The 23,878-nt window shown below is 41.7% G+C and overlaps 1 protein-coding gene across 2 annotated transcripts; it reads right to left on the reverse strand.

Annotated features, from left to right (window-relative positions):
• Positions 1-10,596: 10,596 nt before the first annotated feature.
• On the reverse strand, positions 10,597-21,621 carry Znf329 (zinc finger protein 329). Of its 2 annotated transcripts, XM_036166903.1 has the most exons (3): positions 21,495-21,621; positions 21,137-21,340; positions 10,597-14,159 (listed from the first exon to the last, which is right to left on the reverse strand). In XM_036166903.1, exon 3 carries the CDS (start codon positions 14,149-14,151, stop codon positions 12,535-12,537), a length of 1,617 nt encoding a protein of 538 aa, XP_036022796.1. In that variant the 5' UTR covers positions 14,152-14,159; positions 21,137-21,340; positions 21,495-21,621; the 3' UTR covers positions 10,597-12,534. The 2 variants fall into 2 exon arrangements, with proteins under 2 accessions (XP_036022796.1, XP_036022862.1); XM_036166969.1 differs by lacking the exon at positions 21,137-21,340 and having other exon boundaries at positions 21,495-21,519.
• Positions 21,622-23,878: the final 2,257 nt, after the last annotated feature.

Here is a 23,878-nt window from a genome sequence, read left to right on the forward strand (position 1 = left end):
TAGCTCCTTCAAGTACTTCCACTTTTAAAACCCAACATCTTCTTTCACACGTGTTGGTAGTGTTTGTCCAGATGCCTCACTGTAGCTTGTGTAATGACTGTCTGTGTCTTATGGCTTCCATGAATGGCTAGTTGCCATTCAAAAACCTCTTTCTGTGTTTTGAAGGTGGGGGAGAAAACACTAAATGATAATTTGAGAAAGGCATATTGCTTCCAGATTCTGAATGGTGGGGAAATGCTATTACAATGAGATTGTTGATAATTTACTGTAACAAGTAGCAAATAGTTCATTAAAATCCAACCTGTACAGAATTAAAAAAAAACTTATTTCCAAATGGTATATGCAAATAAATTAGTGACATATATAAACATAATTTAAATTCAGTCATATTCATATATACATATATAAACATACATATAGTCTTATGTTTATAATATACATATACAAAAATACATATAAACCTACACATAAATATACAGGTCAGGGTTGGGGATTTAGCTCAGTGGTGGAGCACTTACCTAGCAAGCACAAGGCCCTGGGTTCGATCCTCAGCTCAAAATATATATATATAAATATATACAGGTCATACTCACAAACAAGGATATATGAGCATGCACACAACATAACACATATTGTCAGCACATAATAAATGATTATACTTACATTATAATTAATATACATTATATATTACATGTATTGACTGCTAAATTTACACAGTGGGCAAATGGGTGTTCACTGTTCTTTAAGTTTGTACTGTTGTGCAATTCTGAACTGTTGTAATAGTTCAGAAACTTGTCAACATACAAGGACGGGAGTGTAAAAGCTTCTGGGAGAAGTACTCTACAGTCAGCATTCCCTAAGTAACGTATTTCTCACCAGATGTTCAATAGGTGCTTACAAATGAACTAATGGGCGAAATATGACACCAGCCGGAACCGCAAGAAATCCATCAAGTTACCACCTGGGGAAATTCTTAACTTAGAAAATCTTGCAGACAGGTTTTGAAGCAGCAGAGAACAGGAATGTTCAGAATCTCAGCCTCTAAGAAGTGAGATTAGGGTAAAGCAGAGTGTTCAAACCACAGGCCACTCTGGCCAAATATGAAATATGTTGGGATCCAGCTGCTGCCAACAGCTGACAAGTGATTCATGGTCAAGGCTATTTGATCTCTTTACTACATAAGAGAGTTAAGCTTCTAAAACCCAGAAAAAAAAAAGCATTTACTCAAAATTCTCTCTCTCTGTCTCTCTCTGTCTCTCTCTGTCTCTCTCTCCTCTCTCTCTCTCTCTTTTTTAGCTGAGGATTGAACCCAGGTTGGTAGCAAGCACTCTACCACTGAGCTAAATCCCCAACCCTCAATATTTTAACTATTAAATATTTAAATGTTTCACTAGTAAAACTTATTACAGGATCCAAGGGGTAATATTAAACCTGCTTTCATGAGAAAAAAAGACCAAGTCCACAACTTCTAATTAAAGTAATCTGTATTTTGGGGTGTACCCCAGACTTGAAACTGGCCAGCTGCCTACCTCACCCTAATTTGGATTTGAGAGAGCAGCCCCTGCTGACCTCTGAAGTTTCTTTTATAAGAGAGATAGGGTATACACGGGGGCTAAAGGGTTGGCAGTTATAAATAGGAGAATATAATAAAAATGGGGGAACAAGCAGTTTATATCCGACCTAAGAAACAGAAACTTAATTATAAATAGAAACCTTTAGCAAAGACTTAACATAGAACAAACAGGAACTTCTTCTTAACTACAATTAGAAACCTTATTTTGCAAGGACTTAACACAGGACCAACAAGAACTTATTCTTTAACTAGGATTTAACACAGGACAAACAGGAACCTCTCAATTACAATTAGAAACCTTAACTTATGAGGACTTAACAGAGGAAAATCAGGAACTTCTTTCCAACTGTCTCAACTGCAGAGCTCTTTTTTTTTTTTTTTGAGCTGAGGATCGAACCCAGGGCCTTGCGCTTGCTAGGCAAGCGCTCTACCACTGAGCTAAATCCCCAACCCAGCTGCAGAGCTCTTAACCCTCTGTTTTGTTTTGTTTTGTTCTCCCATTAACTTGTGAGGTGTATTGTTCCTGTTTCAGTGTCACAGTATATCAATAGTAAAGGCACTTGCTTAACAAATGTGAGTCCCAGGGTCCAATCTCCAGTATTACAAAAACTAAAACCAAAATAACCCCTCACTGAAAAATAATATAGTACATACTCATTACAGAAAACCTGGAAAATATACAGAATGTTAAAAAGCACAAATCATCCATAATCTCACTATCAAGTCTTAAGTACATTTTTTCTGACCCTCTAGCTAGAGGGTCATCTAGCAGTTTGGAGTCAAACTGCTTATTTACGTTGGATATGTACCACACTTAACATTATATTACGGGTAGTTCCCACATCATTAACATCTTTTGCTTAGCATAAAAATTGGTAAATTTTCTTTAGAAACTGATTCAGATAATTCCTAAGTACTGCTGAAATAAGAAAAATAAATACAAGGTAATGAATGTGATGGGTTAACAGCTTTTATTTTACAATGACACAAAATGAGATTCAAAGGTAACATCAAAGGAGCTCATCCTTAGTAAATACTATCTCATCACACATGAACCATACTTACACATGTATAAAACACATATGTAATTGTCCTTGTCTCATACATAACAATATATAAATACACACGATATGCAAATGCAAAAGCATTCAAACTCAACATGTACACATATGAACACACATATAAATGTTGCTGTGGATAGCACTCTGTATAAATAAAATGCTGTTTGGCCAGTGGCCAGGCAAGAAGTATAGGAGGGACAAGAGAGAAGAGAATTCTGGGAGGTGGAAGGCTGGGGCAGAGAGACCCTGCCAGCCACCACCAGGACCAGGAAGATGTAAGGTACAGGTAAGCCACAAACCAAGTGGCAAAGTATAGACTAATAGAAATGGATTAATTTAAGATAGAAGAAGTAGATAACAAGAAGCCTGCCATGGCCATACAGTTTGTAAGCAATATAATTTCTGTGTGTTTACTTGGTTGGGTCTGAGTGTCTATGGGCCTGGCGGGTGAGAGAGATTTGTCCTGACTCTGGGTCAGGCAGGAAAACTCTAACTACAAAATGTAATACACATATGTACACACAAAATTCCATATAATTCCACAGATAAATATACATGTCATACACACATCAACATAATACATAACATATTATATGGACTAAATTTAGATGTTGGGCAAGGGGATCAAACAAGTTTGAAAATTGTCAGGCAGTGAAAATTCTGTTTCACAAGGACTATGTTCACATATCTCCTAATGTACTGCTAGAACTGCAAAAAAGAAAAGGGGGAGGGGAGGGGTGAGGAGGGGTGGGGAGGGGCGAAAAGGAAAAGGAAGGGAAGGGGAGGGAAGGGGAAAGAAGAAAACGTGTCTGTCATGATGGTGTAAATTATAATCCTGGTACTTGGAAGGCTGAGGCAAGGCCAGCCTGAGCTACACAGCAAGCCCATGTCAAAACAAAACAAAATCTGAAAACTTGCATGTTCACAAGGAAAAGGAGACAAAAAAACATGTCAACTCAACATCTTCATAAGTATTGCTCCAAGTACCACACAATTTGGTGAAAAAAGCAAGTGGCCAAGTTCAAACTACATCAAGCATATCAACTCCACACATCCACACCCCATACTCCATACTGCTTGAGGCAACATGTATTCTAAATGGGAAAGCTCTACAATGGTCAAAGGATGAAGAAAGAGAGAAGAGAGGGAGAGGGAGAGGGAGAGAGAAAGAGAAGAAAGACAGTAAGTAAGTGCTGGGTGCATTGCACATCCATTCTGTGATCTTGAAGTTACAGAGACAGCCTGTTTTTCATTCACTGAGAAAAACTTTACTGGACACTTACTGTGTGCCATACACTCCCAGACAACAATGTTTAAGCAGTGGATCTGACTGACGCACTGTAATGAAAAAACACAAAGAACAAAACACACCATGGTTACCATCCAACACTTACTCTACAAACTTATGGTATATACAGACCTGTATTTGTTTTCTGTATAAGGAGTTACTATTCCAGTTTCTCACTGTCGCTCACAAGGCCAAGCAAACTGAGAACGCATTTGCTGCCCAGGATAGCAGGCTTGAGCTCTGACTTCCAATTTGATGTTGTCAACCTAGCAACAAATACTTCCTGGGCTAGCAGCCCCATGCCTAGGCTTGTGAGGACAAGCTCCTGAGCTGAAGGAGTCAGGGTTTAAAGTGGTGAAAGGTCATGATTCTCACAAGTTCCTGGTGTCTGGTAAATAGACCTAAGGAAGAGTCAGAGGCAGGGGAGAAGGTAGTGAGAACGTAAGTGAGGACGTGATTGGATTCTGGGAATTTCTTGAAGGTAGACGCATTGGATTTTGAAGACACAACGGGGGAGGGGCGTGGATAATAGAAAAAAGAAACATCAAAGTAAAAGCTGAAGGATGGAGAGGAAGCGGTCATTTACAGAGTGACTACACTAGGTGCTGAGTTGAGAACCCATCCAAGTCTGGGATGTCTGACCCCAAAAAGGAGTGGACATAAGGGGCCTGTGGGTAAAGGCAACCCAGTTCACCTGTTGTGGTGAATGAGGGGTATGTAGCAGCCAGAGAAGGAAGACCAGCTGGGAGACTTCACAACCTCTAGGAAAGAGAAAACAAAATGCACAGGTGCAGGGAGGGGACGCCATCTCTATGACAAAAAGGATGAAGAGGAGACAGGGAAAGGATTGATGGGCAGAAAGGTACAGAAAGCATGGGAGTGGACACAGGAAACAGGTATCCCTGTCCCTAACTCTGAGAAGGGAAGGGAGCGAGGAGGGAGGCGAGGAGGAGCTGCGTCTGCACGAGGACTTGGAGGGAAGCAGCGAGTCGGACTCAAAAGAAGAAAGAACTGTTATCTGTGTCCTGCGGGGTGAGAAGACACGTGGGATCACCAAGGGCAAAAGGGTACAACTAAGCTAGGACCGCCCCGCCTCTGCTTCAGACCCCAGGGCGTCCAGGCACCACGGTCTAGGGCTCTGCTCCGCCTCTGCGGAAGTCGGGGGGCGGGGAAACCCCACCCAGAGAATCGGGAGACGCCCACTCACCTCCGAGGGCGCAACCCGCACGTTCCCGCGCGTGTGCCCGCCAGGTTCCCGAGTGAGGTTCTGCCCGAGGTCAGTAAAGGCGGGGTGCGAAAACCCGCTTCCTTTTGCCTTCTGACGTCGAGCTCTGAAGCTTTTAGTCTATGCCAACTGCGGAGGCTTAATGAACCCGAAAACTCCAGCCACCTGTCCCCGACTGCGCAACCTCCCACGGGAGGTCGTCCTCCTGCGATGGCTGCTTTCCTGTTGTCTGCCCACCCACCTCTCTGCCGGATATGGCCCAAGGAGCCCAGCCAGGGGTCCTGATGGAGTTCTTTTTCTCTCCAGTTAAAGAATTAAAAGGCAGGGGGTAGTGGGGGAAACCTCTAGAGTAACAGCAGCGGACAAACTCTGAAACGCAGACAGAAATCAGCCCGTCAAGAATGGCTTTTATTACGGGGTGAGGAAGAACACAGAAAGACTCTCTGCGAAGCAGAAAGTCAAAGCCCAGCTTCTCTTCTTCCCCTAATTTAGGATTGGCCAGTTTGAAGATAGACAGGACAGCTTACTGACCCACATCTGTTGTTTAAACATGTCCTGGCCCGGCCATGAACTTGTGAGCCAGTCCATCAGCAGGGGCCCTCCTGGCAGGAGGAGACGACCATAAGGCTTTGTTTTAAGCGGCCAGGCTTTTGTCTCAGGTCAGGAAGGTGAGGAAGCAGCCAGACACGTTGTAAATTCATCATCCCAATTCCCTAGCCATAGGCCTTCTCCCCAGCTGCCTATCAGGAAGCGACTAACTTCTAGTCCCTCCCACTCAGCTACATCCGCAGCACTTAGAATTTCGAAACAATGTCTCCTCGTTCCACCCCTCAAATGCTGAGTACAGCAGGGTTTTGTGGCTCTTTCCTCCTCTGAGGGTCGCCAGCTTCATTTTTATGTGGTGGTCTAATTTCCCATGGCGCATAGGTGGACATTAGTACTGTTTCCAGAATTGTTCAAAGGAAATGGCTGTGTGCCAGCCTTAATGGCTCACATTTGCTACATCAGCACTCTCGAACCCAGGACTTTGGAGACCCAGGAAGCTGGCTTATATAGGGAGTTCCACCCCAAATTGGACTATATAGTAAGACCCCACGCCTCCTTCTTTTTAAGCGGAAACTGTTGTGAACATCTTGGCCAGGGTCTAGGACTGCAGCTCTTTCTGGAAATACATAGACTTCCTCCTGAGTAATAAGCAAAATGCATGTTGCCGTCAACATAGCTTTGTCAGTATTTGTTTGCATATTACCTACCCAGATAAAGCATCTTGGGATATCATGCAATGAAACTGGGCACTGCCATGAATTTATTGGCCACTTGGATTTCCTCATTCACGATGGCACAGATCCAAAGGATTTGCCACTTTAAAAAAAAAAAAAAAAAAAAAAAGATTTATCTATTTATCATGTATACAGAAGGGGGCGCCAGATCTCATTACAGGTAGTTGTGAGCCACCATGTGGTTGCTGGAATTGAACTCAGGACCTCTGGAAGAGCAGTTGGCGTTCTTAACCTCTGAGCCACCTCTCCAGCCCTTGCCCACATTTTCAATGGGTTCTCTCTGACACGCCGGATCCCTTACATATCCGAATACCACTCCTATGCTGGCCCAGCGACAGTCTTTTCTCTACTGCTTGTCCATTCACCTACATAATGGAGACTTTCTGATGCGCAGGAATTCTTAAACTTATTCTGTGCGTTTCTCTGATATTCATTTCATTTAAAAACGTTTGCCTACGCCAAGATGACAAAAAATGCTTGATAGTCTCAAGTAGAAGCTTCATCAATTTGCCTTTCCATTTAAATAGTTTGTGTAGAACAGGTATCAAACTGTAGCCCCTGGGTAAAAGCTAGTCCAAATCTTTTTTTTATAGTTCTGTTTTGTATTTTGGAGACTGACTTACTGCATAGTCCTTTCTAGCCTGGAACTTGTGGCAATCTTCCTGTCACTACCTCTAAGTGCTGAGATTTACATGTTGAGCACCACCAGGCCTGGCTTACTTTACAAAATGATTTTTTTTTATTGCATTTCACAGTTAAAATTACAGGAAATTCAAGTTTCAGAGTCCATAAATAAAATTTTATTGGATACATTCACACTCATTTGCTTACAACTCAACATATAGCTAGTTCCACATTACAGTCACTTGTGGCTGAGTAGTTGCAGGAGAAATATGGTACACAGTTTAAAATACTATCTTTTCCCTGCAGGAAAAAAAAAAAAAAAAAAAAAAAAAAAAAAGCTAACCTGTTGGATAAGGCATATATTTTAACTATATAAAAACATTTTCCCCAAACCACAAGGTAACACTGCACGCCACTAGGACAAAAAATAATGCTGGTAAGGACATGAAGTCAAAACAGTCATACATCACCGGCAGAAACATAAAATGGTTCAAGTGATATGGACATTAGTTCCTCAAAAAGCAAGCAAAGACCCAGCAATTCCACTCCTAAGAGTACTGAAACTATATTGGCATATGACTTTGTAAATGTGTTCAGAACAACATTATTCTTAATAGTCAAAGAGTAGAAGCTGAAATGTCTATCAACCAATATGCAAAAAATAGAGTTTTAATCACACGGTGACATATTTCTCAGCCACAAAAAGGAATCCTAGTACAACGTGAACCTCGAAAATATATGCTAAATGAAATGAAAAAGTGACAAAAGCCATGTTTTATTTTTTTAATGGATGTGTAAGTATAGAATTGCAAACACACACTGAGAATAGATTAGTGGTTGCCAGGGTCTTGGGGAGTAGAATGATAACAGGTATATTTAGCTTTCCTGTGGATAATGAAAACTGTCCCAAAATTACAGAATGGAGGTGATTGAAGAACCTAATGAGAGAATACTAAGAGCCACTGAATAAGACACTTAATTTTTAAAACTTGAATATTAGTTTTTCAGAAATGACCATTAATGCTGAGTGCCTGTGGTTTTCAAGCCTAGATAAAGTATATACTTCTATATTAGTTATTTTCTTCTGCTCAGACTTGGTTGTTCATATTCTGAAACCATTTATCTTTTTCAGAGTCATAGATGTTTTCCTGCAAATGGACTTTTTTTTCCGAAAAGTTCTGTTCTCCTCACCTGCCTCTGCAATAAAGCCACTTATTTAACTACTGCTCATGAAGAAGTTCCATCTATGGCTTAATTGCTCCCCCTGTAACTGACATGATGGAAGGTTTCTCCTCCCTAAACCCAATGTCTTGTTGCATGACATCACACCCCTCACATGTCACACTTGCAATTGCCCTTCACTGTGAAAGAAAGTGAATGACCAAGCCTAAATTCACAGGGTTGGAGATGTGCAATACATCCGTGGGGAAGTATCTTCACCAGTTATACAGGTCACCATAGCTGTCTTAGCATTTTGAGGGGCAGGTGTGTGTGTGGCAGCAGTATTTTAATTAATTGCTCTCCGTTACCTCCCTGGCCCCATCTCACATCATCTCATTCTCGTCACAGTGGTCTTTTGGCTGTTCCTCAAATACAGTATGTTCCTCCCTCTATAGGAATATTCTCCCCTAAGTAACTATTGGCTCATTCCCTCATGTTTCATAGGTCAGTATGAATCATCTCAGTGAGGACTTCCCTGACCTGTTTCTAAAACTGTAATCACTTCTGTGCAACACATACACCCCATACCTTCTCAGCTTTATTTTTCTTCCAGGTATCAAACCCATCTGATATATAATGTGTACCCGTTTTTCTCCCCTACTGAACTGTAAACCCCGTTCTGCATTCTACAATAGTACCAACTCTTAGGAGTACTGCAGGTATTTACACAGTTGCTGAACTAAGAGAGACAAGAAGTTGGCCCAGTCTAATGAACAATCTGCAGCCATACTTGAGCACTGATAACTTTAGCATCAAAAGGATGTCAATTAATGGAAATTATTAAGACAGTGGCCATAAATGTTCCCACAGTTTCCATGTTGGATGGAAAACCTGCTCTAGCCATCACATTCCTGGGCTCTACACACACTTTATGATGCTGAAATGTGCCTTCTTGGCCAGACAAGTGGAAGGGGATGGGAGTAAATTTAAGAGAAAAACAATCAATCTTTGCTGAGATTTCTTTTCACTCATTCATAGGATTTTATTATTAATTTTTGTTGTTAAGTCAGGGTCTCACTAATAGCCTTGGCTGTCCTGGAAATCATTTGGTAGACCAGGCTGACCTCTAATTCACAAGAGATCTGCCTGCCTCTGCTTCCCAAGTGCTAGGATTGAAGGTGTGTGCCATCACACCCAAATACATTCATAGGATTTAATAATCTAAACCAGCACTAAAATTCAGGGCTGTTAAAATGGTAAAAGGACAGAAGCCAGAGCCTACAGAATTCTTTTTTCCTTCTGACATTGTTTATGGATATGGAGTGGAAGGGTTGGTTTATAACTTGCTGAGTGAGAGGACACACACGAAATACTTCAGTTGGGAGTCTAAAAGAAATAGTGATACCACAAATTATCACAGAAAACTGTGGCTTAAAACCACACATCAGTTCTCTCCACTTTAAGACTGGAATCAATTCACTTACACTGGACTGATAAGAACAGGAGTAGTTCTTTCTGGGGAGACACTGCAGAGAACCCATTTTCTTGCCTCTGGCCTTCAGAAGCCATTCACATTGTGGACAGTTCAGCCTTAAAGCCAGGAACAAGTAAATTAAATGCTCAACAAAGACAAGAAAAGTAAACTCAATGTTCATTCTTTGAGATACTCTACCTTCACTTTCTGCGTCTGATTCCAGCCAAAGTTCTCTGCCTCCTCAGGCCATGTGAGTGAATGGGACTCATCTTGACAGTCAGGACAGCCTCCTCTGTCCTACTCCCCAGTCGTGCAGCCCGACACCGACCATTGCCCAGGCTGTACTAGGAGTCCTCTGGAATTCTCCCAATTCAAATCTCACCTTCACCTCTTTAGAAAGAAGTAGCCACCTTCTATAGAGCAGTTTTTTCATTACAACAATTGTTCTTGATCATTTTAAAAAACTAATTTTAGAAAAGAGCAAGGGGAAACAATTCACACATCACACAAACCCCATGTGGACTCACTCCTATTTCATAGCTGACCCCTCTTCCTTGGGGGGTCTGGTGCTGACTTCCTGTTCCAGAATCTAGAATATAGAATCAAGAAGCAGGGACACTGCGGTACATTCATGTTTTACTTAAGAATAACAGACACGAAGTGTCCAGCCCTTGAATGATGTGGACAGTCCATAGGGATTTTCATATTTCTTACTGATACACATAATACTATACAGCAGCAGCAATTCTCAACCTGTGTCATGACCCCATTAAGGGTTAAATGATCCTTTCACAGGAGTTACCTAAGACCATTGGAAAACACAGATATTTACATTACCATTCAAAACAGTAGCAAAATTACAGTTATTAAGTAGCAACGAAAACAATTTTATGGTTGGAGTCACCACACCATGAGGAACTAATTAGAGAGTCACAGCATTAGGAAGGTTGAGAAGCACTGCTACAGACTGTTACAAATGATTGTGTATATCATTGGAGCGTGAGACTAATCTTTTTAATGATGAGACTGAAAAGTACAGAAAAGAAATATATACCTCAATCTCCACACTCTTAATATTCTGAGATGAATTAATACACAGCTATCTTTGTAGGAATCACACAACATCTCTGGCCTCTATCTACTAGGCACCAATAGCTTTTCCACCATGTGGGTGCAAGGAACTGAACCTAGGTCCTCTGCAGGAGTAACAGGTGCTCTTAACTGCTGTCTCTCCATCCCCATCATATGATAGCTCCTCCTGTCAAAGAAGGGCATCTGTATAGAAGACTGAGTGAGATGTTTGACTTCCTTATCAATCTACTCAATAGCCTTAATTACCTCAAAATAGACTTAAGATTCCCCCTCCAATCGCTTCTCGGCCTTTTGGCTAAGATCAAGTGAAGATTCCCCCTCCATAGGAACCAGAAGACAGAAAACAGGATCAAGTCAAAATTACCAGGAGAGCTACTCACAGGCCTTTGAAGCTCTCAACCAAACTGTCTAGCTTTCATCCAGCCAGCACTGCACTGAGAAATGAGATGCTAGAATTATCCAGATTTTTCTGTAACTTTCTCTTCCCTGTCCTCAAACTGATAAGCCTCTCCCTCCACAATGCCGTAATCTTTATAATCCAAGTTCCAAAAGAAATGATTCTAGGCTCAGAGAATGATTCTAGGCTCAGGATGCTCTGATTCCAGAGAAGCTATAACACCTGTAGACTCTTACAGCTTCCTGTAACCATAATCTAGCCTTTGTAGGATGTCTAACAATATCTTTGGCCTCTATCAACTGGCAAAGATCCAAGAAAACACCAAATTCACTTCCTTTTAGCTTCATTTCTATATACATTATCAAATTATTACATAAAAATGTATAAAAAGGAAAAATTACACAATTGTAGTCTCCTAAGAAAGCCATTAAATTTTTCCCATCATACACTGCTAACCTATAGCCAAATATGAACACACTTAACACAATTGTAATAATAATAGATCTATTTTATGCCTTCTTTTGCAATGATTTAAGTATTTTTAGTATGGCAACAAAACCTTTGGATTTTGCTTCAAAGGACTTGAACTCTAAACAAATTAATGTCCTAAATAATCAACAATGATGAAGGCAAGTGATAACTGAAATACAACAATTCAACTTTTTTTGTTCAACAACTAAAGCAGTGGATCCTATTTCTTAGAAGCAGCCCTTTCCAACATGAAGAGTACTTTAGTATTAAGAGGGACAAATTCATTTCAATCACAGGCAACTCTTACATCCAGTTTCCCCTCATTAAATGAGTCCTCAGTGTTCTGGCAGCACCATAAAACAGAAGTACATTCAAACAGCAAACTCAACTAAACCCTGTGGTCGTTGTGGGGCATTGTGTGACTATGCCTGCCTTTGCTGATACAGGAAAGACAGTAAAACCTCCTGACAAAAGCTTCTCTTCCTAATTAAACTTACAAGCTTAGAGTCTAATCATCATTTGCTTATACACAATAAGGTGATACTCTCTTTTAAAGATACCGCCTACTGATTTTCTACAGAATGCATTCATAAGTTCTTTCCAATTTAAGTATCCTGATGTAAAGTAAGATGGGTATTTCTAGGGAAATATCTTGCTCACTTCTGGGTACTTTATTTCAGTGTATGCACTACATGTTTGGTATAGGCTGAATCATCCCTGAAGCCTTTTCTACAGTGATTACCATTCAATCCTCTCTTCAAGAGTTCCCTAATAACAGAATTAATGGGATAATAGAATATTTCATATTCAAATTCTTTTCTGTTAACAAGGGAAGTAATATATGAAGATACATCTCCTTTGTTCACTCAAGAATATGGCCCACATTCATTATGCTTCCACAGGCTGCTCTTTAAGGTGTTTTCTCTGATGTCGGGCAAGACACCAGCTCCTTCTAAATATTTTCCCACATTGAGGACACTGGCTGGGACCCTCCCTGTTATGAAGTCGCTGGTGTACTACCAGGTGAGTATTCTGCCTGAAGGACTTTCCACACTTCAGACACTGGTATGGAGTCTCTTTAGTGTGAATCCTCTGGTGTTTGGTCAGACAGGAACTATCCCTAAAAGCTTTACCACACTGATTACACTCATAAGGCCTTTCACCAGTATGAATCCTCTGATGCCGGATAAGTCCAGGGATGTTCCTGAAGAGTTTCCGACACTGGTTACAACAATAGGGCTTCTCGCCAGTGTGAATCCTCTGATGCCTGATGAGGTATGCACTCTCGATGAAAGTTTTCCCACACTCTTTACACTCATAGGGCTTCTCCCCAGAATGGATTTTCTGATGCACGACGAGGTGAGAGTTGCGATTGAAGGATTTCCCACACTCGGCACATTCAAAAGGCTTCTCTCCGGTGTGCGTCCTCTCATGCTGGGTGAGGTAGGAGCCATCTCGGAAAGCCTTTCCACATCTGCTGCACTCATACGGCTTCTCCCCGGTGTGGATTCTCAGATGCACGGTGAGATGGGAGATGTCAGTGAAGGGCTTCCCACACTCATTGCATCTGTATGGTTTTTCTCCAGTGTGAGTTCTTTGATGCAAGATCAGGGATGAGTTTCGGTTGAAAGTTTTTCCACATTCTAGACAGGCATAAGGCTTCTCACCTGTGTGAATCCTCTGGTGCTGTGTCAGAGCTGATCCATCACTGAAAGCTTTCCCACATTTACTGCATTTATAGGGTTTCTCTCCTGTATGAATCCTTCTATGTACAATCAAGTTGTAGTTCTTGGAGAATGATTTTCCACAGTCACTACAGGTATAAGGTTTCTCACCAGTGTGAGTTCGGTGGTGTAAAACAAGGGAAGAGTTCCGTTTGAAGCATTTGCCACATTCAGTACACTTATAGGGCTTCTCAATGGAGTGACTTCTTTTTTCATTAAGAGATGCGCTCATGGCCAAAATGTCCCCGAAGTCCTTACCTTTGTAAAATTTCTTGCTTCTTTTCCTAATTTTTTTATCACAAAGGGGAGTAGTAAAGTGGTTTAGAGACTTAATACTTTCTGCGTATTTATATGGTTTGTCTCTCATTTGGCTTCTTATAGGCTGAGTGACTTCCATGGAAGAGTGGATGGCTTTTTCACAAGCATCACTATCACCAGTTCCCCTCGGGGGACAACTCGGGGGACAACTATGTAAAGTCTGTTCACAATCAAAAGGTTTAATATCTGAGTTATGAACATGAAAGCCATTTGTTGCTAGAAGGGCTGGGGTTGTACTCAAATGCTCGCCCAAACCAAGATGGTCACAATTTGCTTCCTGAGCCCCTGGTTTCTCATCAGTTAAAGGAGATTGCCTTACATTTCTTTCCTGGTTCTCAGAGTCCCAACTGTCACCTAAAATGGGGAGGCAGGATCCCTCTCTTTTAAATCCTTCCATTTCTACCTCAAAGGAAACTTCTTCTTCTTCTTCAGAAACATTCTGAGTTATTGTTTTCAGTCTCATGCTCCATACTGAAAAGAAAGAAAAACACAAATTAAGTAAACACAGATATATCTGGGGGAAAATGAAAAATGATAATGGGCTAAGTGAGTATATTTTACTTGTTTTCTTTTCTAAATTCCTATCTTTATAATAGGGAGTTCAAATGAGTGCAAGGGCAGAAGCCAAGAGCAGGTTCAAAAGAAGTGACATTACATTGTAACTCTTAGAGAACAAGTCAAAGGAATACTGTGTAAAGATAAATAAAACAAAAATAATTAACCCAGTACTTGAGAGATGGGAAGCCAGACATCTCTGCTCATTCTCAAATACCATCTTGGCCACTGCCCTCTTGTACCCCATCACCACTGCCCCTCATCAGAAGTCAACACATATATGAATAAAAAGGAAATGAGGGTTGGAGATTTAGCTCAGTGGTAGAGTGCTTGCCTAGCAAGCGTAAGGCCCTGGGTTCGATCCTAGCTTTAAAAAAAAAAAGGAAATGAAAACCAGGCTGGAGAGATGGTTCAGAGGTTAAGAGCACTGGCTGCTCTTCCAGAGGTCCTGAGTTCAATTCCCAGCAACCACATGGTGGCTCACAACCATCTAGAATGAGATCTGGTGCCCTCTTCTGGCCTGTAGTCATACATACTGGCAGGATACTGTATGTATAAATAAATAAATCTTTAAAAAAAGAAAGAAAAAGAAAACCTAGAACTGTAAACCAGTGCTGTAAATGCAGTACTTGAGAGTTAAAGCCAAGAGGATCACCCCAAGAATGAGACTAGTCTACTCTATAGAGCAAGGCCCAGATCAGGCAGGGTTACACAGTAAAGCCCTATCTATAATTAAATTAAATAAATGAATAAATAGAAGTATGATAACATAAAGCTCAGATTTGCACACAACATGTTCATTAAAAGCTGCAAATTACTCAATCAGCATGGCTGGATAGTGTGGTATCCAGTATTAAAGCATAAAACTGTTTTATTTTTCCTTCCAACATGGAAATCTAATCATGGTTATCTCAGAAAATAAGAACAAGTTAATACCTATACATACCTATGAAATAATCTTTTTTATATAATTTTTGTTTTACTTTATGTGTATAGGTGTCTTCTGTGCAAGTTTATATGTGTACCACATACATGTCTAATGCCTGCAGAAGCCAGAAGAAGGTACAAGATCCCTTGGAACTGGAGTTTCAGATGGTTGTGAGCCGTAAGGACTGGGAATTAAACCCAGGTCCTCTGGAAGAACAGCTAATGCTCTTAACCACTCAGCCATCTCTCCAGCACCCTATGAAATGATCTTAAAAGAAAAGAAGGGCTGGGTGGTAGTGGCCCATGCCTTTAATCCCAGCACTGGGAGGCAGAGGCAGGCGGATCTCTGTGAGTTTGAGGCCAGCCTGGTCTACTGAGTGAGTTCCAGGACAGCTAGACCTGCTTCAGAGAAACCCCGTCTCAAAACTTCCCCACACCCACCAAAGGAAAAGAAAAAAGAAAAAAGAAAAGAAAGGAAGGAAGGAAAAAGACCAATAATGGTGAAGATGAAACAATGTGTTGGTCATGATTACTGAATAGCAAAGTAGAAGACCAAGAATGATGAAAAGCTTCTTTCAAATTACTGAAGGAAAAAACTACAAGGTTCATCAAGATTCAGGAGTGAGAGTAAAATAAAAACAAATTCAGAAAAGCAAAGACAATTCTTCAAAAGAAGAGGGACTGAAGAAAGGAGGGAACAGAAAAAAAAGTAAAGATAAATGGATAAATCCAATCCAATGCTGAAAAGAAAAAGAAAAAAAAACAGTGTTGGCCAGATAAGGAGCACAGTGAAATACAACAGGAGTAATATGCAACAAAACACAGACAAGGCATCCTTAAATGGAAGAAGAAATCAACATATCCAAACACCATAAAAGGCTCTTTTCTTTTCAGAACTGGAAATTCAAAACAAAAACAAAAACAACCGCTGGACAAAGACAAGCAGCAAAGATGTCCAGCAGCCAGCCTTATGAAACAGCAGGGTGAAAGCATGTTTCTAAGCACATTCGCAACATTCGCTGAACATGACAATAAACCAGGCCACACAGCAGCCTGAAAGACCAGTCTACTGGATACAATGCAGTCAAGCTAACCACCAATCGACAGAAGAAGACCAAATACAAGAAAACAAGAAATAAAACAAACCATGTGTCTTTGGAAGAGGGTTAACATGTCTTTGGAAAAATGCTAACATGATAACCTATTTTTCAGTGATGGATAGAACTAAAACCATGATAAAAAAATAAGAATATAACTATAAGTAAACAAGAATAAAAATGCTATTATCACAAAACATGACAATGGGGCTGCAGTGAAGTTAGTTCTTAAACAGAAAGTATTCTTTTTTTTTAAAGATTTATTTTATTTATATATAGACAATGTTCTGCCTGCATGTGTGCCTTCATGCCAGAAGAGGGCACCAGAAGGCATTACAGATGGTTGTGAGCCACCACACGGTTGCTGGGAATTGAACTCAGGACCTCTGGAAGAACAGCCAGAGTGCTTAATCTCTGAGCCACCTCTCCAGCCCCAAAAGTGTTATTCTTTAATGCTTATAGTAAAAAAAGAGGACCACAGAGCTAGGAGTGTATCTTGGAAGAGTGCTGACCTAGGCTGTCTAATACCCTGTGATCCAGGCCCAGCATCACCAACAGTAACAATGATCCTACAGTATACACTGTAGCAAGTGAATAGACAAGGGGACCTATGGATTTTCTCCAAGCTATTATGACTGATGGATTGTATATACTACTAGTATGAATAGCAAAACCACATCTGCAGCTGTGGGTAAATCATGGTGTTCCTAGAATGGCTGTTAACTAAAACACAATTATCCACTGCTCCTAAATTCATTTGGACGAACCATAAATTCCCACTGAGTAGTGCTCCAGAACAACATAGTATGCACCTTTCTCTTCCACTAAAAAGAAAATTCAAGCTTGGCCACCATTTTTGCCACCTTACAAGAAAAAAAGGTGGGGGTTGGGGATTTAGCTCAGTGGTAGAGTGCTCGCCTAGCAAGCACAAGGCCCTGGGTTCGATCCCCAGCTTAAAAAAAAAAAAAAAAAAGAAAAAGAAATACTAGAGGACTTAAAAGTAAAACGAGGAGTAAGGGGAACACTTCTCCCCTGCTGGTAGGAGTGCAAACCTGTACAGCCACTCTGGGCAATCAGTATAGCAGTTTCTCAGAATAATGCAAATCAATCTACCTTAAGACCCAGAGATACCACTCTTGGGCATGTACCCAAAGAATGCTCAATCATACCACAAGGACACATGCTCAACTAAGTTCATATCAGCATTATTCATAATAGCCGGAACCTGAATACAACCTAGATGCCCATCAACCAAAGAATGGATAAAGAAAATGTAGTATAATGGAGTATTACTCAGTGGTTTAAAAAAAAAAAAAAAAAAAACAATGACATCATGAGGTTTGCAGGCAAATGGATGGAACTAGAAATAAGTCATCCTGAGTGAGGTAACCCAGATCCAAAAAGACAAACATGGTACGAACTCACTCATAAGTGGATATCAGATGTAAAGCAAAGGATAACTGGGCTACAATCCACAGCCCCAGATAAGCTAGGTAACAAGGAGGACCCTAAGAAGGATACATGGATCGCCCTGGGAAGGAGAAATAGATGGATCTCCTGGGTAAACTGGGGGTGGGGTGGGGGATTAATGGGAGGCAATGAAGGATGGGAACATGAGGGATCAGGATGGTCTAATTGGGGGAGGGATGGAATGGGAGAGCAATGACAGCAGTATCTTGATAAAGGAGGCCATTATGAGGTTAGGGGAAACCCTGGTGCCAGGGAAACTCCTAGGAATCTACAAAGATGACCCCAGCTAAGACTCCTAGCAATAGTGGAGAGGATACCGGAACTGGGTTTCTCCTGTAATCAGATTGGTGACTACCCTAAATGTCATCATAGACCCTTCATCCAGTAACTGATGGAAGCAGATGCAGTGATCCACAGCTAAGCACAGGGCTGAGCTCCAGGAGTCCATCGGAAAAGAAGGATTATACAAGCAAGGCAGGGTCAAGATCATGATGGGGAAACCCACAGAGAGAGATGACCCAACCTCATGGGAGCTCACAGACTCTAGACCAACAGCTAGGAAGCCTGCATGGAACCGACCTATACCCTCTGCAAGTAGGTGACAATTGTGTAGCTTGGTTTGTTTGTGGGGCTCCTAGGGCATGAACTGGCTTTTTGGAACCTATTCCCTAAAGTGTGATGCCTCACTCAAGCTTGATGCAGGGGAGAGGAGCTTGGTCCCGCCTCAACTTGATATGCCATGTTTTGCTGACTGCCATGGGAGGCCTTACCCCTTCTGAAAGGAGGAGTGCATGGGGGGAGGGGGGTTTAAGGGAAGTGGAGGGAGGGAACAGGAGAAGAGGAGGGAGGGGAAGCTGTGGTTGGTATGTAAAATAAATTTTTAAAAAATTTTTAATTTAAAAAAAAAAAGTAAAATGAGAGGGCTAAAGAGATGGTTCAACAGTGAAGAGCACTTGCTGTTTTTGCAAAGGACCCATGAACGATTCTGAGCATCCACATGAAGGCTCAGAACTATCTCTAACTCCAGTCCCAGAGAATCAAATACCTTCTTTTTGTCTCTGTGAGCACTGCATGCATATGGTGCACATGAATACACACAGACAAAACACCCATACACATAAAATTAAAATAAAAAGTAAAAAAATCTGCCGGGCAGTGGTGGCGCACGCCTTTAATCCCAGCACTTGGGAGGCAGAGCCAGGCGGATCTCTGTGAGTTCGAGGCCAGCCTGGTCTACAGAGTAAGTTCCAGGACAGGCTCCAAAGCTACACAGAGAAACCCTGTCTCAAAAAAAAAAAAAAAAAAAAAAAAAAAAAAAGTAAAAATTTAAGGTCTCACAAGTTCTACCTAAGTTCAGATCGTGATTGTCTTCTGAATAATGTGGGTAACTACCTTGAGATTTTTTTTTAAATAAATAAAAAGATAAATAAATTTAATTTCACCTAGAACTAATACTTATTTTATCAAAGCCTAAGACTTAACACAACCAATAAAGTCAAAAGAAACACGCCAGATAGGAGACAATGTATCTAGAATACATAAAATTCAAAGTCAATAATAAAATGAGGCATGGTGAGGCACACCTATAATCCCAGCACTTGAAAGGAGACCCTGCCCCTCAATAAATACATAAATATGACAACCCACATTTTTTAAATAAACAAAACAAACATCTTGTCTTGCTTTAGATTGCTTTCTGAATTCAAATATACAACAGCCTAATGGCGTAAGTGACAGAAAGTTATATCTCACAGTCCTAGAGTCTGGGAAATCCCACCATGGTCAGGTTTAGGGAAGGGGTCACTTCCCAGCTTGCAAATGAACAATAAGCAAAAGAAAAGATGCTCAATATCATCAGCCACGAGAAAAATCAAATCAAAACAACAATGAGACATCACTTTGTACTCACTAAAATGCTGTAATCAGGCCCACGTCTATGTAGCTATTCCACAAGACAGAAAGACATACATCTATTTTAAAAAGGTTCACAGCATTATTTGTGACATCCAAAACAAAATACACTGAAGAAATAAAAATCCATAGAGTATTACAAAACTACAAAACTGAGCAAAGTACACATACATTCTATAACATGAATAAATTTTGAAGACGTTTTCTAAGTCAAAGAAACCAGACACAAAGGACCAGAGTCTACAACTAGTTATATGAATCTCCAGAACAGACAAAAAAGGCTACAGCGAGGAGAGATGGAGGAGATAAAAGGGATAGTTAATGAGGAGTCTGGGTTTTCTCTGGGTTGGTAACTGATGAAAAGCTTCTAAAATTGCCAGGCATGGTGACGCCGGCCTTGCATCCCCAGAACCCAGGAAACAGAGGTGGGTGGGTCTCTATGTCCAAGGCCAGCCTGATCTACATAGCAAATTCCAGGCCAGCCAAGACTACATAGAGAGACCCTGTCTTAAGCAAAAAGAGCAAGAAAATGAACTGTACACATTAAGAGGTATAACAGCAGTGTTGTTATTGTTGTTTTTTAAGTGTGTTGAGCCCACCAGGATCAGATCTATTGGACCTACTCCCCAGCAGGCACCTTGATGGTACATTAGAAATTCAGGAGAGAAATTCAGTTATGAGACTGTGCTAGCTTGTGTCATCTCTCAAGTGCTGGGACTGCAGGCATGCATCACCAAGCCTGACAAAAGTGCTTATTTCTTTTACTGCTTTTTCAGATGGGAAAATATTCTAAGTCCTAATTCATACAAATTCTCACACACATTTATAAAATGATGGCGAAAGACTTAAGGAAGAGGGATCTCCATAAACCTTAAAATAAACATGAAAGATGGAGTTCAATGATAGTGACTGCCTAACACACACAAGGTGCTTGGCTGGAAACCAAACACACACACACACACACTTGATTCAAAACCAAACACACACACACACACGGTTCAAAACCAAACACACACACACACACACACACGGTTCAAAACCAAACACACACACACACACACACGGTTCAAAACCAAACACACACACACACACGGTTCAAAACCAAACACACACACACACACACACACACACACACACACACATGGCTTTGTCACTATCTACTAAACTATGCCTGCAACTTAGCTGTGGGTATGAAATCTTTCAAATTACAGAAGCTGGGAGGAGAAGGCAGAGGAAGAACGGAGGAGGGAAGTTATTGGAGGAGATGGACAAAAGCGTGCTTTTACAGGGAAATAAAACCACTGAAAACCAAGGACGAGATAGTGACACGGCCAGAAAGCAGAGGGAGGGAGGAATCCTACCTGGGTACAAACATATTATAAACACACACATATATTATTTTGCAAGCATCGGTAGAGGGAAGGACAAACTGCCTAGAAGATTCCACGGAAGACAGCCCCGCCCATTGGAGCCAGGCAGCCCACTCACCACGAGAACAGCAGATTCGGAAGGCCCGGGAGCCCAAGGGATCTCGGCAAAAGCTGCGGGGAGGACCGTGCTCGAGACAAGGCCGCCGGGTCCACACGGAGGTGTCCTACGCGTCGGAAAGGGCCGGGACCTCACCCGACAGCAGCGCGGAGGGGCGTTCACACCGGCCAGAAAGGGACCTCCCCGACCCGGGGGCGTGCACACCTGCGAAGACAGCAGCGTCCCCGGCCACACCCACGGCCCCCGTGAAACCCGACGCAGACGCACTGCACGCCGGCCCACCAATTCCCTTCGACTCCCACCCGCACAACCGGGAAGCAGAAGCAGAGAACGGCACCGAGGCGCGGAAAGGACTCACCGGTGACGGTCCGCGGCAGCCATGTTCGCGGTGACTGCGCATGCGCAGACTCCAATCGTGCTGCGCGCGCACCCCAGAGGTTCGGCAGTGAGCGCTTTGCATGGTTCACTGGTCCCTGCTGCTAGCCAGAAACAGCTGCCCTGTGCCTGTCACCCAAGGCATTGCGATAAGGAAGAAACGTTTCTTTACCTTTATTTATGTAGTTATATCTAAGGCATTGAGGACTCACGGATATTCATTTTCTTCCATGCTTCTGTCTTTTGAGAGGACTGGCTCTGGATACAAGACAGTTTCCCCTGAGTTCTTCCGATGTTTGTGATTTCGTTATAGAACTTTTTTTTTTTTTTTTTAATTAACCTGAGACACGATTTCCCTTTGTAGCCCTGGCTGTCCTGGAACTCGCTCTGTAGCCCAGGCTGGCCTTGAACTCACAGAGATGCACCTGGCTCTGCCTCCTGAGTGCCGGGATTAAAGGCGTGTGCAACAACAACCCATGCCCAGCATTACAAACTGTATTGAAAGGAAATAAATGTTCTCGATTTTGTTTATATACGGAATTCTGATTTTTAGGAAAATTCAAGGTGGGCATGGTGGAGCATGCCTGTGATCCCAGCACTTGTCAGAACAGAGAGAATCAGTAGGCCTTTAAAAAGCCAAAGCCATACTTCTATAAAATACAGATCAATAATTTAGTGATAGTTATTTTAGAGTGGTGAGCTTTTGTTTGTAACTGGGCCTCATGTACTAAGTCTGACCTCAAACTTTAAGTGATTTTTTTTCTCTACATCTTCCTCCTTAGCGCTGGAATTGCAGACATGCACTACTGTGGTCTTCTGAATAAAATAGCCCCCATAGGCACTTATATTTGAACGTCTGCTTCAGCAGGATTAGAAAGTGTGGCCTTCAAGGAGGTGTCACGAGGGGTGGGCTTAGAGGTTTAAAAAACCTTGTCATTACTAGTTAGCTCTCTGCTTCCAGTGGATCAGATGTAAGCTCGCAGCTACTTCTCCAGTCCCATGCCTGCCTGCCTTCTGCCATGATGGTCATGAACTTTACCTCTCAAATTGTAGTGAGCCCCCAGTTAAGTGCTTTATTTTATAAGTTGTCTTGGTCATGGTGTCTCTTTACAGCAGTAGAAAAGTAAGGCAACCACCATGTCAAGTATGATCCTTTTTAATATAGATTATCTGCTTTTGCTTGTTTTTATGGTTTTTATATTTGTCCAGATCTATGTGGCCAGTGAGAAAATGTATCACATTTCCATTTACCTGACAAAAACCTAAGAGGGCAAAGGTTTGTTTGGGTTCCTTATTTCAGAAGGTGTGTGCAGTTCAGTGTGGCAGGGAGAATATGGTGTAAAGAAACAGTTCACGGAATCTCAAGCTGGAGAAGAGAAAATGAAATGCTGGCACTCTTGGCTGGCTCTTCCCTTTCTCCCCTTTGATTTTTATCTGGCCTCCCAGCCCAAGGGATTGTGTTGCTCATATTCAGGATGGCTCACACCCACTTTGTTAGTAGTAATCCCCCTTGAAAACACCCAAAGGTATATATCACCAACATCCTAGGTGTTTCTAAATCCTAACAATTGATAATGAAGATTAACAAACAAAAAGGTTATAATTGGCTTTCTCCATTTTGAACACCAAAAAGAAATGAGTTTTGGATTTTTTAGCCCAAGACAAGTTTTCTGTGTTTAGCCCTGGCTGTCCTGGAACTTGATTTGTTGACCAGGCTGGCTTCATCATAGATCTGCATACCTCTGTCTTCCTGAGTGCTGGGATTAAAGGTGTGTGCCAACACTGCTTGGCTAGAGTTTGGGATTTTTTTTTAATTAAGAAAATTTTTTCATTCATTTTACACACCAATCAAAGGTCCCCCTCTTCCCTCCCTCCCCCCAGCACCTGGGAGGTAGAGACAGGAGAATCAGGAGCTCAGGGGACACCACAGCCTGCACTATTTAAGACCCTGACATAATAAATCAAAATCATTTAATTATGAGGCACTAGAAATTTGTAAAGAAAACAAAAAGCTGAGCATTTGGGGGCATGTCTGCAATCTCCACACTCAGGATGTGGAGGCAGAACAATCAGGAGTTTAAAGCTAGCCTGGACTACAGGAGATCTGTACAAACAAAAAGAAATAGAAAAAAAAAAAAAAAACAGAAAACAAAATAGCTAACATAATATAGTGTTGGGGGCAGGGAGGCCATTCTACTCAAGGAGAAGCACTAAGAGAACCAGGCATGTTAATCACACAGGTATGTCTCCTCAATGGAGGAGATAAAAACCAAATACCAGGGTTGGGAATTTAGCTCAGTGGTAAAGCGCTTGCCTAGAAAGCGCAAGGCCCTGGGTTCGATCCTCAGCTCCAAAAAAAAAATAAAA

The sequence above is a fragment of the Onychomys torridus genome, chromosome 1, assembly GCF_903995425.1.
Source record: "Onychomys torridus chromosome 1, mOncTor1.1, whole genome shotgun sequence".
Taxonomy (NCBI): domain Eukaryota; kingdom Metazoa; phylum Chordata; class Mammalia; order Rodentia; family Cricetidae; genus Onychomys; species Onychomys torridus.